Below are 16,373 nucleotides of genomic sequence, written 5' to 3'. Positions count from 1 at the left end.
TTGCTCTATTGAAATACAGACTTTGAAGGCTGAGAGGGGCGTTCTCACTGAACGAAGTAATGGTGACTTAGCTCTTGGGAAACAAGCAGAACTGTCTCCACCTGAGTGCAGATGAACGTTTGGTGCTTATATGTTGCTGGTTTATCCTCAAGAAATCACTTACTTTCTCTTAGTTTACTGTCATTATCCCCCTAGTTAGTGATGGCTGTCATTCCTAACCCCAGCTGTGAAGGGTGGTTTTTATTTGCAGTCTCTAACACTTCAGATACTGCACCGAGTATCCCACTGCTGTTCGGCACTGATGATAAATAATGGAACACAAGTGTCTGATTGTGGTTGAGGCCGTGGGGCTGCACGAGCGCTGTGCTCGTTACTGTGAGCGGGAACTCTCCCGGGGTGGGTTATTTGCTTCCACGCTGTTAGCTTTGTCCCTCGGCGGGGGTGTCGCGGTGCGTGTTCAGCGCTGCGGGGCTGCCGTAACAAAAGCCGGCAGCCGCGACGCCTCCCAGCTCGAGGGCAGGCGGCAGCGTTCTGCCCTGCCGTTCGCTGCCGCCCCTGCGCCTTCTTGCTGGTTTTCCGGGGCTTCGCGGGCACCGTCCCCGCCCTTACCCCGCGCCCCCTCAGCCTCGCGGCGGCCGTTTAACGGGTGGGGCCGCCGCGTGCGCACGCGCTTGGGGGAGGAGCCCTCGCCTCGCCGCGCGCGGGGCGGTGGGAAGGGCCGCGGCCACCCAGGGCGCGTGCGCGCCTTGGTCCAATCCGGGCGTGGAGAGGGTGGGGCATGTCCGCGGGGCAGCTTGGGGCGCCGCGTGGTACGGCGTGACGCACAGCCGGCCCGCGGGGGGGCGGGCGGCAGCGGGAACGAGAACGGGGACGAGAGCGGCGGCGGCGGCGCGGCCCGGAGGATGCCCGGGCTGGTGGTGTTCGGCAGGCGCTGGGCCATCGGCAGCGACGACTTCGTCCTCCCGGGGGCCTTTGAGCTCTTCGTCAGGCTGGTGTGGTAAGGCGGCGCGCGCGGCCGCCGGACTGGTGCTCGCCTCCCCGGGGGCCGCTTCCCGCCGCTGGCTGGTCCCGCTGGCGCGGCCGGCCCGCGGCGGCTGAGCGGGGTTTCGGCGGTGGTGGCGCGGCCGCTGTCCCCTCCGTCAGAGCCGTTGCGCCAGGGCGGGCGAAGCGGGCGGTTCTGTGGTGGAGCCCTTTGCCCGCGGTAATCCCGTAGCGTCTGTAATCACCGCGCTGCCTTCTGTACACGCGGAACCGTATTCGCTTGGTTGTATTTAATCGCTGACTAGCGTTAATGTGGTTTCATTACCTCAGGAATTAACGTGATGATTCCTTTGTTTAGACCAGCGTGGGTCCTTTGGCATCTCTGGCGATCAGTAGCGCCGTAAGGGGAGCCTGTCACTCGGTCTGCAAGCGACCTTGTCATTTCTGCCGAGTATTCGTACAGACGTTTAATTCTGACAAATTCCTTATATAACAACTCCCTTTCTCTTAATCTTTGTGGAATGCTTTCATTAAGATAAAAACTACTTATCAGGTGATCGCTTTGCAGTGTGTACTCTTCCCTTTCAACTATAACTTTTATTATCTTACTTCCCTGTAGGTGGATTGGAATTCTTGCTCTTTACACAGTGCATAAGGGGCAGTTTAACTGTCCCGGTGGAGGATTACTGCACAGCTACTTGCTTGTCCTCCTCGTTCTCTTGGCTTCTATAATATGTGTCTTGTCTGCTCTTGTATACATCAGTATGCAAGGTAAATAGTTAATAATTATGTTCTATATTTATCTAGTAGGATTGTAATATATATGGGGTTTTTAACCTGGAGATGACATTTTTTAAAAATGAAAAAAAATTCAAGTGCTTTAATGATAGTCAAACTTGAGAAACTTTCAAGATTAATGTATTTGCCTTAATAGTATTACCTCTGTTGGGAATCTAAAATAATAAATGGACACAGTAGCTTAATGCAGCTAATAGTGACACGTTCATTGCCATCAGAGCATCTTGAAAACTGCGTCTGTGTTCACCATTAGCATGTGCTTTCAAATGGAACACTGCTCAGACTCTGACAGGAATGTATTCAAAATCAATTTCTCATCTGAAGTATCATGTTAGCTTTGCCTTGCATGGGCATATTTAGTCATGTCTTGTGAAAGTTCGTTACCTGCAGTGGGTTGCTTAGGAAAAAACACACACAGGAAAGCGATACATATAAATGTCAGAGTAAAACTAATTCACTAAGTACTTTTAAATAGAACAGGACTTACGGCTTGAAGTGAAACAGGAGTAAGGACCCAAATGCAGCTTCTAGTCGTTTGTAGAAATGGTTTGTTTTGGGTTAAAAAATGCTAGGAAAGCTTTTTTTCCTGGTGAGGCACCTCATTATCGAAGTAATACTAGGATGATTAATTTGAAATATGTGTGTGAACTCTCGAGTAATAGATGAGACTGCACAATTTCTAATATATTGGTTCTCACATCCCATTGTAAATAAATGTGATGTATTTAATGATTAAGTATTTAAATTATTTACGTGGAAAGAAGCATAAAGAGTGTATGAAGAGAATTTATGGCAGAGCAGGGAGGTGAATGATAATCCTGGCCTTGAATCTAACCACTGATTTTCCTACAATTTCCAGAGGAGGGAAAGGAAGATAAGACAAGTAATGCTACTTATATTTATATCAAAGTGGAGGAGGTGAGAGATGTAACTGTAAATAGCAGGGAGAAAAGAGTTGTATAGTATAAGAGTATAGCAACAAGGCCACTATAACTAAGAAATGGAAGAATTCTGAGGCTAAAATTCCAAGAAAATTAATGGTGAGATGTCTTGAACTGTGGTTATAATGAATAGGTTTGGGAGCAGTGGTTCTTGCACCACCCCTTGCACTGGCATGGGCATTAGGGATGCCAGTGGTGAACCTGACTGGAGAACTCATACTCTGGGTTGTGGTGCTGGGACAGGAAAGAAATTATTTTCAGGAACCACAGTTCCACCTGATTGTGTCTGTGTAAGCAACTGTGCTGTTACAGTTCAGGCTCCAGCGTGAGAATGGGAATAAGTGACCACTGGATCAAGGGCTTTTTAAACAGCTTTATCACTGGATGTAAACCACAGCTTTATAACTGGAAACTAGTTTCCAAAGGTGTTTTTGTTCTGCAGTGTTTTAAGCCTTTATAAATTATCCTGCCTACACATGAGCACACACACCCTACCACCTTATTACTCTGCAATCAACAAACTGGTTTAAGGAGCTATGCTGGCCAAAAATTACTCCCCTTTTTATTGCCTAAGAGTGCTAAAGGGAAGAGGTTATTAGTAAGCTAACAATACAGAAAAGAGTCTGAGAAGTATTTGTCCTGGTAATAGTCCTACTTTTGTTCTCCTAAATAAGAATGTGAATGAGTTTATTATTTAGTGACTCAATAAAAAAAACTTCAATGTGGCCCAGCAAAATAGCATCTAAAAATGAAATATTTCAGCCAACTAAAGGCTAAATAGAATAATAATAAAAGCAGGCACCGAGAGTCCTGAGGAACTGTAGGTGAGCCAGTGCTTCAGTATGCCACTTTGACTTCTGCTGGGTGCAGCACTACTGCCTCAGGTTCACTGCAGAACTGTCTCAGACTAGAGAGTGATTTTGGGTATTAGTAGAGTAGATTCTAAGAATGACAGCTATAAACCCATTGTTTTTTTTCTTTTCTCAGATTCAGTGATAGCTTTCTACAGTATGGAAATATTTTATACTTTAAATAAGTTTCTTACATTCTGTAAAGCTCAGAAAGTTCATATATCCAGGTGGGGTTTTGTGTACTTAAGATGCATTTATAAATAGTTTTTGTTTTAAATTCTCCCTGTAATTTCAGGAACAATTTCTAATCCGGGCCCAAGAAAATCACTTCCCAAGCTACTTTATACTCGCCTACTTCTCTATTTGCCTGAATTCATCTGGGCTGTCGTAGGAGCTGTGTGGGTGTCAGACAGCAGTGTGCGCTGCGAGAAGACTGTGATAAATGTCATCATTGGGACAGTTATTGCAAGGTAAAGGTGCCTTCCCCCAAATCTAAGCTTGATAGTATACATGAAAAGAAAATATCGCTTACTTTTTTTTATATATGTGCTTACTGAAGGCTTTGCAGCAGTTGGAGACTTTTATATTTATTATAAATTATTGTGGTTTCTCATAAAAGGGTTTTCATTGTGGAAGGAGAAGATTTTTTTAAATCTAGACATCTAGAATGAGTTGGTATCCTTCCCTAAACAAGCTTGAGCTACTTGTCTTGAGAGAGCATGTGCTAGAGTAAAGAAATAAAGGTGAAGATCAGAAAGGGTAAGAGATAGATGGGAATATAGAAGACTGGATAAATGTCAAGAGGGTGGTTATTAGATCACTGGTAGTGAAAATGGAGCCTTCACACCACTGGGTTGCTATTTCCAAAGCACGGGATTGTGATTTTGAGTTTGGTGCCCTGTGTGAAATGAGCGGACAGCCTTGTTCTTGTGCCTAGTGCATTGAAAACACAATAACAAAACATGCACCCTTAAGAGAGTAACAGATGCTGTTCACATGGTATTTCACACCTGACTTTGTTTTTTCTCTGTCAGGATCTATAGTTGTGTTTTGTTGTGTACTTGTCAGAATTATCTGGTTTCATGGTCTTTTTATCCCGCTTCCTTCTGTTTTGCAGCTGGGTTATCATCATCTTTACCATCATTGGAGTTGTAATCGTCTTTGATCCTCTTGGGGGGAAAAAGACGTTTTACCTCACCGATAGTGTGAATCGGAACCTGGAAAGCAGTCAGTCAGGGCAGTTGCTATATAATGTGAAGAACACTGCCACCAGAGTCTGGGAAAAAAGAATCCGGTTACTGTGTTGTTGTATTGTGCAAGATGATGATCATCGAGTGGCTTTTACAAGTATTGCAGAGCTTTTCCGCAACTACTTTTCAGTAAGAATGAAAGCTTTTTTTATGTTCTTTTGACTAACTCTGAATTTGCAGACATTGCAACACGCATGTACCTTTGTTTAGCCAGAGGTCCCTGCTACCCCGTGCCTTGAAATGAGGTGCCTTTGAATATGCCAATTTCAAAACTAAAGGTGATTCTCGTACAGGGTATACAACACTGATTTTCCCCTCACTTGAACAAGGGTTTCTCTCCCTTCACAAGTGTGTAAGACAGTATTCTTTCTCCTTAGGTGAGTGTCTAGTCAGGAGAACAAGAGTGTTTTTCTTTTCCTCGGTATGTGAAGATGGAGGCATTTTTCTTGTTGACGATGAGCAAGGAGTCATACCCATAGCAAAGAATCAGACTGCTCTCTGACAATTAAAAAAGTGAGCCCCCCAGTATGTTAAGGCAGTCTTCCCATTCTGAGCACATACCAGGCTAGAATGTGCACATGCAGAAGGTTGCTTTTTGGAAACAGTGTTTTCCAAATCGGAGTGTTGTTTTATCTCAAGTTTATGTCACCTACTGCTTGGGCAGACACAGGTCAGCATTGACTTTGAAGTCTGTTTGTGATTTCAAGACTACTAGTTCTTGTTTATTAAGAAATGCTTAGGCATACTGATTTATAGGTACGGCCTACTCAGTGGTTTATAGGGTAAAGGACGTAAGTCGTGTGGAGAGGTGACTGCCCCAGATAGTTGAATAAAACCCCTTCAGTCTCCTCCTGTGTAAAATCCTTCTTAGTTGTTCTCCGTATAGAGAACTTTTCACATGGTGGTATAGAACAGTGATCCATAATGTCTGGATCATTATTTGCTATATGGCTGAGTGGGTCCTCTGTTGGGTGTTTTGTTAAGTGATGGAATTCCAGTGTAGAATTACCATCGGTCTTATTGAAGAAAACCTTCAGTATGCACAGAAGGGGTAGGAGGTTAGATGCTGCTGTGACCTGTTTCTCCAATGCACATTGTGAGTGAAGTACATAAACTGAAAAAATAGAATTCCATGTGCATTTTCTTATGAAATAGTTTTACCATGTTGAGGTGTGGGGATGGTTTCAAGCGCTTTTTCATTTCTTTATACAGGACACTGATCTGGTGCCAAGTGACATAGCAGCTGGTTTGACTCTGCTCCATCAAGAGCAAGACAAAATGGAAAGTTGCCCCAAAGAGCCTGAAGAAGTCCTGTGTCATTCTCCACCATCTCTTGTGGTACGATAGGGTTGTTGGCAGTCTCTGGTGCAGTTACTCTAGGAGATGGTGCCAGATCAAATCAAAATGCAGTTCTTTGCACAAGGGGTTTTTATTTTTTTAACAAGATTAAACACTCATAAAAATTCACAACAATTTAAATTATTAATACATGCAGTAAAACCATCTTGATGAGTTTGCAGTCAAAATCTGCTTTTTATAAGTAGAACTTATATACGAATGGGGAATTAAGTACAGAAAGGAACCAGTTAGGACATTTGATTATTGTGGAAGAGCTGGGAGAGAAAAGGAACAGAGACAAAGCTAATATTTAGTAGTATTTGCATAGAACTGAAAAGCTAGTCTTTTAGTTTAGGTCTGTTTAAATTATGTCTACTGCAAATCTCCAGACAAGATAAGAAGCAAAAGCAGGTTACAGTTTGCTAATTTTTGCTAACCTTATATGGTAAAATGCCTTTGTAAATTATTTTACCTTATTTTGATCTGTGTTTCATGGAAGTATATTAATTCTACTTCAACCACTTTCTTTCAAATTCCTTTTTAATCCAGCCAGTATAATGGGATCATGTTTACCAGAGAGATCTGCTGCAGGCTCTTTAGGCATTCCTTTGACATCCTTAAGTAACATATTTGGAGCAAATCCTGTTTTCAGTATTGAGCTTGTTGGTGTAGAAGTATTGGAGGAAACTAATTTAATGAGAGCTTTTCAAGATTCTTGAGCTGTGTATCTATGTAAATAAACAGACTTTTTTTCTGGAATATGAGTGGATATTCTTGGTTCCTCTTAGACCTTGAGGTTTTCCTTTTGCATAGTGCATATTTCATCATGCCTTGATTTTCACTAGTCTGCATTCATGTTTTATTCTGGGGCTGCCCAACACGCCTTTTTTTCCTCTCCCTGTGTCCTTTCAGACAGATGATTTGGATATTGAACTGGAGAATGCTGCTCACTACATGCTGTTTGCTGCAGCTGCTTATGGATGGCCCTACTACGTATACACCAACCCATTTACTGCACTCTGTAAGCTCAATGGCGACTGGTAAGTTCAGTCAAGAGCTTAAAAATACATAGCTTCCTTTTACTTTATTTAACTAGTGTTAACAGAAATAAAATAGTTTCAACAGCAGTATTTTTGTTGCATTAAAATACATCACTCTTGGGAGTATGTGAGTTTGACTGGTGGAGTTATCTTTCACAAATTCAAACATCAAAGTAGAAATGAAATTCCAACATCTTTCTACCCTCAGAAGCAGATTAGCTTTTGTTTCTTAAGAAAAGTTTTTGAGATAAATAAAATTAATTTAGCAAAGTAGCAGAGGAAGAATTGGAATTGCACCAAATGTTTTAAAATGAAATACCTTCGAGCTACCTTTTGAGCATGTATGTATGTACAGAAGTAAAAATATATCAACAGTTTGCCTTCTCTTAAAGGAATTAGCAAAAGTTACCTGTCCCTCCAGCCTCCATTTTATTCCCTTTTCCCCCTTTACTAAAAAAAATGTTTACAGTCATTATTGAAGTATGCATAATGCTGTGTAGGATTACTCTATATTTAAGTGACCACTGACTTTTGTGACTGTAACCATGATTTTCTTAGTTAGTAATGTGAAATTATTTAGCCTGAAATATAAATTACTTGGAAAAAAGAAGTCACATAATACAATGGATGAAATATGAGATAAGCCTGCTGCACAGAATTTGTTTTGAATTTCCTTTTTGTTTGTTTGTATTTTCTGTCATTAGCCTGTAGTCTTAAGAATTCTTTTCTTATTGCATTGTTTGCTCTGCTGATAGTCCTGTAGCAATGGTGTATTTGCCAGTCCTTGAATGGAAAATGTATGGCATGCTGCTCAGGCAAAACCAGGTTTGTGGGCAGAGGTAACATCTTGTATCAGACTACTGGTACTATTGAAAAAAAAATATATATATATATTAAGGAAAGGAGCATTTGATTCCTAGCAGAAATCTTCTGCAAATGTAACTGAGTTTGATTCCTTGAAAGGAAACCTAAAAAATTTGAACATGAAAGTTTTTCTCTTCTGTGTTTGTTAGTTGCGGAAATAGACCAACAGATTCTGATATAACTGGCAGTGATCGTCATAACTTTCACTTTGGATCCATCCTAAAAATAACAGGACTGCAGTACAGAGACTTCATTCATATCAGTTTTCATAACAAGGTAAACAATCTGGACAGGCATTCAGCAAAAAAACCTAGTGATTAATTCAGTGAAAGCAAGAGGTGAAGTTTCTACTTTGCCTTCAGCATTTATAACATGCAAGATGCAAAGCCAAATGAAAACAGGGCCTGAAACATTCAGTTCTGATTTTTTTTTCCTAATCTAAGGGAACAGCCACAAAATGATTGACATAAATCTGTCTCAGTATTGTAATAAAGACAGTTCTAGTAACTTCACAAGAAAATAATTCAACTTCTTTCCATAATACAATAGAGAGCTTGATAAGGGAGCTTTCAGAAAGTGAGGACAAATGCTTACTCTTATAAAAAGTATGGTGATTTACTGATTATATTTTTCCCTCCCAGATCTATGAGATTCCTTTTTTCGTTGCTTTGGATCACAAAAAAGAAGCTATTGTGGTTGCAGTGAGAGGAACCTTGTCTTTTGAGGTATTATCCGTCTGATACATATAATTAGCTTTATAGAAATGGGAGATTTCCTAGTAACTAGAGGAAATTTTGTTACATTGGCACCTGTGAAAGCTACTCCCCCTCAGGTATGAGTCATCCAGGCTTAAGCTGTCAGCCCTCCTGTCCTTGGATGGGTAATACTCCCTGTGCCACTGGGAGAGAGTGGAGGGCAGGCAGTGGTAATTCCTTTTCACTGTGAGTGGAGATGCATTCGTAATGTCTGTGTTTGCAGCTTGGACGTAGTTGCTGAAATGAGAATTGTGATTGCTGTGTGTACTTGCCTGGGTGGTGGTTTATGGTGGGTTTTCTTTTGTTGTTTACAAACTTGGAAGTCAGCTCTACCGTGTCCCTGTGACAGTGTTAAGTAGCAGCGTGTGACCCATGAGCCATGAAGCCCTGCAGAGAGGTCTGACAAAAACTCTCGTGTTTACAGGACATTCTCACTGATCTGTCAGCAGATTGTGAAGACTTGACACTGGAGGATGTTCTCGAGAATGGCTTTGTGCATAAGGTGTGTGCAGTCTGTAGCTGTTTTTAAATCATCTCAGCAATAAGAAAACTGTAAACACCTGAGATACTTTAGTTAAACAGAAGAGTATTCTCCCTGTGAGATGGATTGCACAAATTATTTCAGTGACTTGGTTGCATCAAATACTGCCTCTGGAACTGCGAGGTAGAATTTATAATCCTCTTGTCAGACTTGATGTCCTTATTAAACATACCAAAAGCGTTTTAACCATTACGTACAAGACCACTTGGTTATAACTAGACCTCTGTCAGGAGCATGTTGAAAGAGAAGACCAGCTTTGCAAAAAGAAAGTTGTTCTGTGATGGTGTTGTATTTGAAGTATACATGTGTTGCCCTTCAGATTAGATACACCCTTCTGTTCTAACTTTAAATGCTGTTTTATAGGGAATAACTCAAGCTGCAAATTACATCTATCAAAAGCTAATAAATGACGGAATTTTAAACCAGGCTTTCACAATTGCTCCAGTAAGTTACCTTCCAAATAATTTGGTTTGCCAGAAAAATTACACAAAGCTTTTTCCGTGTCTGTCTGTGTTTCAGCCTTCTCTTTCTGTCTATAGGAATATAAACTTGTGGTAGTTGGTCACAGTTTGGGTGGTGGAACAGCTTCTATATTGGCGATCATGCTCAGGAACTCTTTCCCAACATTAAGATGTTATGCCTTTTCTCCTCCAGGAGGACTGCTAAGGTAAGAGACTTTCGTTATTTGGTTCTGTGTCTAAGATGTAAAAATCTTCAAGACAGTTGACAAATACGTTAGATGATAACTATGGGCTTGACTGTTAAGAGTTTGTTTTACAATCTCCCCTAGAATTAGATTTGCTCCATCTTGAATTCCAGTCAAGTTTGGGGGGGAATATTAAAGAATGAATTATATCTAGTGATTTCTGTCAGATAGTATATTTAGAGTTTAAAATAAATGTTTTGGAAATAAAATGCTGTCTTGACTAGTCTAGCTTGGCTTGTTTGATATCCACACATACTGTTACCAGCCTTGGAGTTACTCTGTCATCTGTAGCAAGTAGATCTGAGAGCCTGCTGAAGAACTGACTGCACATGCTGCTGCTGTTGACACATATTTGTATTTTTGTTGAATGATAATGATCGTCATAAAAGTCAAGTGTTCATATCTCTATAGTGTATCTAAAGTGCTTTTTTTTTGCTTTTTTTTTTCTTTTCTAAGCAAATCACTTGCAGATTATACTAAGCACTTCATTGTTTCAGTCATTGTTGGAAAGGACCTTGTTGCAAGGTAAGATGGAAATGTTTTTAAATTGTTCTTTCAGGGCTGGGTTAGATTGCAGAGAATAGGAGGCTTTGCTTCACTTTGTTCTATGTGTGTTTAAACAGGCTAAGTATGCCCAACATGGAGGATTTAAAGAGGAGAATAGTGAGAATTGTGGCAAACTGCAACAGACCCAAGGTAACTACATGCAGTTCCTGGTTAAAAGTCAGTGGAATTGTTACCTGGGTTAACCCCCAGCTTTAATGAAGCAACAATTGGTGTATGTATTTTTGATCTTAACAGTGAGAGTCGCAGTCATGTTTTGGGACAAAAGTTTGTTTTTACTTCAGTGACATTTGTGTTGGTCTCTTACCCAATAAAGCTGTCTTGTTGGAAATTAAGATTCAACAGGACCTGGAAGATATCTGTGCGCAACATCCAAGACCTGAAATTACCTGTTTGCTAGTTTTGCTGATAAAGGAAACTATTTAAAAATTAAAATGGGGAAAAAAACCCAAACAAACAGCTAAAATTATGAAAAATCAGTAAGATTACTTACTTTAATAACCATTTAGTATCAGTAAGTAAACAAATTAGTGGTTTTACTTAAATTTTGCTGTCAGAATTCATTTGGAAAGCAAATATTTTTCTGTTATGGTATTAATTGCTTACCTCCTCTTATTGTTAGTGAGAAACACAGTTTTAGAAGTGCTGGAACAGTGTGGTGTCAGGCAAGATGACACTGGAGGTATGGAGGAGTGGCTTAAAGATTCAAAACTGCCATTTCTGAACAGCTCCAATTAAATCTGATGTACCTAGAACGTTTCCATGTAGTCCCAGGATGAGGAGTCATGTAGAGGGCCTGGGTGATGTTGTAAATACAGGGTAAGATAATGGACAGAAGTTGCAGGTGCAAGAAAACTTAAATCTGCAGAGCAGAATCCACACAGAGTAATTCAACTGGTAAAGATTGTCATGTTTTCTGTAGTGTTACTACAGACGTGGGTTAGATATCAGTGAAATAATAGATATTACCGTGGGGAGAATTCAGTAATGAGATTTTATCAAACAAAAAGTTTGGGGAGCATGTGCATATAGTAGTTTTTAATCTTTTCATTGTAATTTCAGATGTGTGTGCAAGCACACAACTGGAATAAGTTACTTGCAGAGATGCCAAACCTCAGTTCAATTGTTTTTCTTTCTGAATTCAGTACCAGATTTTGCTGCGTGGGTGTTGGTACGAAGTATTTGGAGGAGATCCGGATAACTTCCCAACGGAGCTGGATGGCAGAAACCAAGATGCCCTTACCCAGCCACTGCTGGCTGAGGAGAGTTTAATGGTTCATCGGTCACCTTCGTACAGTACCCTTGAGGATGAATCACACTTAAATTCACCACCTCAATATCCTCATCTGTATCTTCCTGGAAAGATTATCCATGTTGTAGAAGAATCCAGCTCCAGGAGGTAAGTAGAATAATGAACAGCACTGTCCTGTTTTCCCAGAATCTACTTAAAGCTGCTTCTCACTTTCAAAGTATGTTTCCAGCCCTGTGTTAAATCTGCATGCATCTCCAATGCCCATCTTTGGTTATTACACATTAGCCAGCTTTTCAGTTTTTATTCTGTGCCACTCAGCTTCTTTCTGTTTCACTCCGAGCCCTGGAAACTCTTTCTCTCTATGCCTGTGTGCCTTATTCTGCCCATACGTTGCATGTGCTCAAGGGATAATTTTAACCAGGACAACTGTGAAGCTCGGCTTTGGCACACTGCGGCTGCAGGTCTTGCAGTCTTACGTCCTGCTAGTAGTGAAGTGATAACAGCATACCTAGTTATTGAGTAATCACGTGAATATTGGTGATGAGAAAGAGGCAGATTATTGCCCCTAATACTGGTCCAGCCAGACTGGAGAGGTCCAGTTGCCCCATTAACTGGTGTGCCCATGCAGCCTCCTTTCCTGTCCTTTGCTGATTTTTTTGTGGACTCAGGAAGGTGAGACACAGACAGCAGAAAAGCTGAAACTGCTGGAAGGGTGAGAATTGCAGTTTTGTTGGGGGCAGTGTTGTGTTTAGGGGGGGTTTTTGTTTGTGTTTTGTTGGCTGTGGTTTTTTTGGACAAAGCAATGTGAAACAGCCCACAGGCAAGACAGTGCTTGTTTCATTCTGAAACAGAAATAAAAGCATCCGCAGCTTGCAGGAGACCATCTTGGGGGGTGGGGAATATAGATCTGTACTGTACAGACAAGGGAAGAAAAGTGCTGGAGAAGAAATCCATTTCTTTTCCTCCTGTTGAGTAGATTAGTATTTTATTTAAGTTTCACATCCTTAATATTTAACATTTTTGATACTGGTTTTGATACAAGTTATATACTTAACACCTATGACCAGGCACCTTTTCTCCATGGCTGCTCTTCTACTTTACTTTATTGAGTTCATTTCTTTTCCTTCATTTACTCCACAGCACAGCAATTAATCGTGTTTTTTTCTTAATGCACTGTTCTGTGAAATAAAATCCTGAATACATCGTATGTGCAGCACCAGATCTAGTGTCTGGTCTACTGCTACCACAGGGACTTATTCCCTGAATTTGACATTAACTGTGTGAAGGTGCAGCACTTAACCCTTCATCCCCCTTCGCTCAGACTGTGTCCGGTGGTTCTCGGAGCAGGATTATTTGATAGCTTCTTTGACTGTTACGGTGCAGTGTACCTGGGTGCCTTCAGGGACACTGAGCAGCAGCGTTTCCAGCTGTTTGTGGCAGGTTGGGCCTGTAGCTCCTTGGGCACCCACCTCCCCACCATGAGAAGGTTCTAATGCTGCCCCAGCGAGGTCCGCAGGCTCCAGGGTGTCCCAGGCTTGGCCTCAAGCACCAGTTCTGGCAGTCAGAGCTGTTGTATTTGCAGTGTGGTGGTGTTTTTTTCTAGGTGGTGCTCTTCAGATATTAAATATATGGCAAGATGGTCAAACGAAACAGTCTTCAGCAGCATTTTAATAAGTCCCAAGATGATAACAGACCACATGCCAGATGTTGTGCTCAAGGCTCTGGACAGTTTGTCTCAGGAACGTGGACTGTGTATTTCCTGTCAAACACGAGAATGTCACACCAATGTGGTATAACCACAGCTCAAAGCTGAGGTGTGGGGGTTTTTTTATTGCAGGTTTAAAGTATTCAGGACATGTTCCACTTAGGTAAGAAAGTGGATTTCAGTACTTTTCTCACATTGCATAAAATAAACAAGGGTCTTAATGCCCTTGCATCTGCAGTGACCTCATGCTGATTAAAGCACAGATTCTGCATTTATGCTGAAGGTTGAGCTTTCACAAAATGGAACAGCCTGCAGCCTTCCAGCTAAGCCTGTGTAAGCTGGTACACCAGAGCTGAGGCGCCAACCGAATACTTGCCCAAAGCAGGGGTGTGCATGAGGATGGCTTGGCTGATGCATTACAGCAGAGCCCTGTCAGACCTTAAAAAAATTACAATCCAGTTCTGCTTCAGTCACTTCACGCCATTGTCTGAGCAGCCTGTGCCTGACCTCGGCACAGCCCGGCAGGTGCGGTGTGAGCGGAGCGCCGGGAGCGTGACATGGCCTGAGAGGCTGGAGGGGTGAGTGCACCAGGGTGCGGCAGGAGGAGCGCGGGCCCCATGCAGGCCCCTAAGTGGGTGGGTCTGATTGAGTTCTGATTGATTGCACTATTTTTCTTACAGAGGGTGGTAGTTGGGGGGGGGTTGGGGGGAGGGCAGGGGGAGTGTTGTGGATAAATGCTGCTAGGATATACATGTGCAATATTCTTTAATCTACCTGTCTTTATATTTGTTGATCCACATGACTACTTTTACTGATTTTAAACTAAACTGAAACTACTTAATGAGAAGAAAAAAAATTACTTTGTTCATGCCCTGGCATCGCCTTATTCACAAGCTCTAACTACCATGAGTACTGATCTAATTGTCCCAAAATTATTTAACCAGTTTTACTGATTTTTAAAAAAATGGATTCCTTGTTTCTAGTGTGCAGCTATTTTGGCCGTTTTTTTTGAAAGCTCAGCAGCATTTCTTATTAAAAAAAAATTGATAGAAATACATAAAAGTACTATGATATAGTTGAGAATAACTGTGTGGATGTTCCTGCTGTGATACTTAATATGGAAACAAAATAAAATGCACTCTAAAAAACCTGTCTTTATTATTCTCAGGCATGCTGGGTGTGACAAAACTCAGCGGTTTGTAGCTGTTCAAAGGGCCAGCGGCTGTGCACCCCTGGTGAAGGCCCAGCACCAGCTCCCTCCCTGAGGCAGCAGCAGGGAGTCACCCACCCTGTCCTGCAGCTCCCCCGGAGCTAACCTCTATAGCATGCCTCTACCTTTAAAAGGCTAAAACCAGAGACATTTAATCCCATACTTCAACCGAGCCATCACCTTACAAGCAGTTAAAGGAAGGAGTTTTAGAGGAAAATATAACATTGTGAAACAGGTTTTTTTCCCTGGTTGGCAGCAGCTTTAAAGCATTGTATCAGCTAGTAACAACTCTAATGCAAGGCCTCTGGAGAAACGTTGCCAAAAGTACCATATTTAATTGTGGTTCTTAACATGAAGGCATCACTGAAAGCAGCTGGGGTTAGCACACATGGCCCAAGGAGAGCCCTACACCACCATGCTGTTGGTACCAGAAGAAGATTGAGGGTGGTACAAGAATGAGAACACTTGCTCAGAAACTCAAACATTACCACACATGTGATTCAAGGATTTATTAAGTCATACATGCAAAACATACTGCTAATTGCATTAGCAAAAGATCAATGTAAAAACTTCACAATTTTGCAACTTTTACTTTTAAATTTTGCTTTAGTGGTTGAAAGGGTGTAGTTCAACACTGTATTCCTGCCAGTTTAGAATGTACAGAACATTAGCACAAATTTACGGAACCTCACAGACCCAAGTTACCATTACTCAATCTATGCTGCACGTGTACATGGAGTGACAAACAACACTTGTCTGCGTTAGTAATGTTACAGTGGTGAGGAGATCTGGCAAATAGTGATAGTATAAAGGTTTAAAATACAAAAATTACTAAATGTGTAAAGCTGCTTCACATGATTTTTACACCTAGTTAATAGACTAAAAGCTCCTCAGAAAGCATATAACTTATTGGGTCTGAAAAAAACAGGAAATGAGGATATGCCTTAACATTCTACTCTACAAAAAAAAAAAGCAATTTTCTATCATCTGAAAGGTTTTAAAATACGAGTTATATTGCTCAGTAAAAAGAGATTCTACAAGAAAAGCATTTACTACACAACAGTTGTGGGAATGACTGGTTCAGAATTGTACCTACATGAATGCCCTGCTTGAAATCCAAAGGAATTTACCTGTGAACACCAACCTCTCTTCCACTACTGCACCGCTAGGAAAATGGTTGTCGATTTTAACCTGCACTAAAAGTCAATTCAGTTTCAACTACCCTGGCAGTGGCGTGCAAGTCACCTGTACAGTGTCGAAGTCCTGTCTGGCACCGTCATGGGATCCAACCCCAGCTTTCCGCTATCCATCACAACACAATGCTGTCAAAAGGACTAGATACACTTCAGTAAGAATAGTTATTTATTTTTTAAATCACAGCAGCAAGAACTAGATTGCAACCAAGCCCTTACCAATGATAAAGCATTTTACACTGTGACTCAAGGGTGTCAGTCATTGTCAAAGATTTAGGTTTGATATACAATGCTGTGCAATGGCTGTGGGGTGAGAAAACATTTAATAATAAAACACATTAGAGTGCAGTGTTTTGCTAATTATACGGTACTGTTACTTACTGT

At 41.4% G+C, this 16,373-nt stretch overlaps 1 protein-coding gene across 1 annotated transcript; it reads left to right on the top strand.

Annotated features, from left to right (window-relative positions):
• The first annotated feature begins 820 nt into the window (after window positions 1-820).
• Window positions 821-15,849, top strand: DAGLB (diacylglycerol lipase beta). Its single transcript, XM_032983789.2, has 15 exons — window positions 821-997; window positions 1,601-1,752; window positions 3,867-4,041; window positions 4,689-4,950; window positions 6,034-6,159; window positions 7,072-7,199; window positions 8,213-8,339; window positions 8,705-8,788; window positions 9,243-9,320; window positions 9,723-9,803; window positions 9,899-10,026; window positions 10,522-10,590; window positions 10,689-10,761; window positions 11,775-12,028; window positions 13,485-15,849. Exons 1-15 carry the CDS (start codon window positions 903-905, stop codon window positions 13,675-13,677), a joined length of 2,025 nt encoding a protein of 674 aa, XP_032839680.2. The 5' UTR covers window positions 821-902; the 3' UTR covers window positions 13,678-15,849.
• Window positions 15,850-16,373: the final 524 nt, after the last annotated feature.

This window comes from Tyto alba, unplaced genomic scaffold, assembly GCF_018691265.1.
Source record: "Tyto alba isolate M040663 unplaced genomic scaffold, T.alba_DEE_v4.0 Super-Scaffold_28, whole genome shotgun sequence".
Classification (NCBI taxonomy): Eukaryota; Metazoa; Chordata; class Aves; order Strigiformes; family Tytonidae; genus Tyto; species Tyto alba.
Note: the sequence above shows the minus strand (reverse complement) of the source record. Positions and strands in the feature narration are given on the sequence as shown.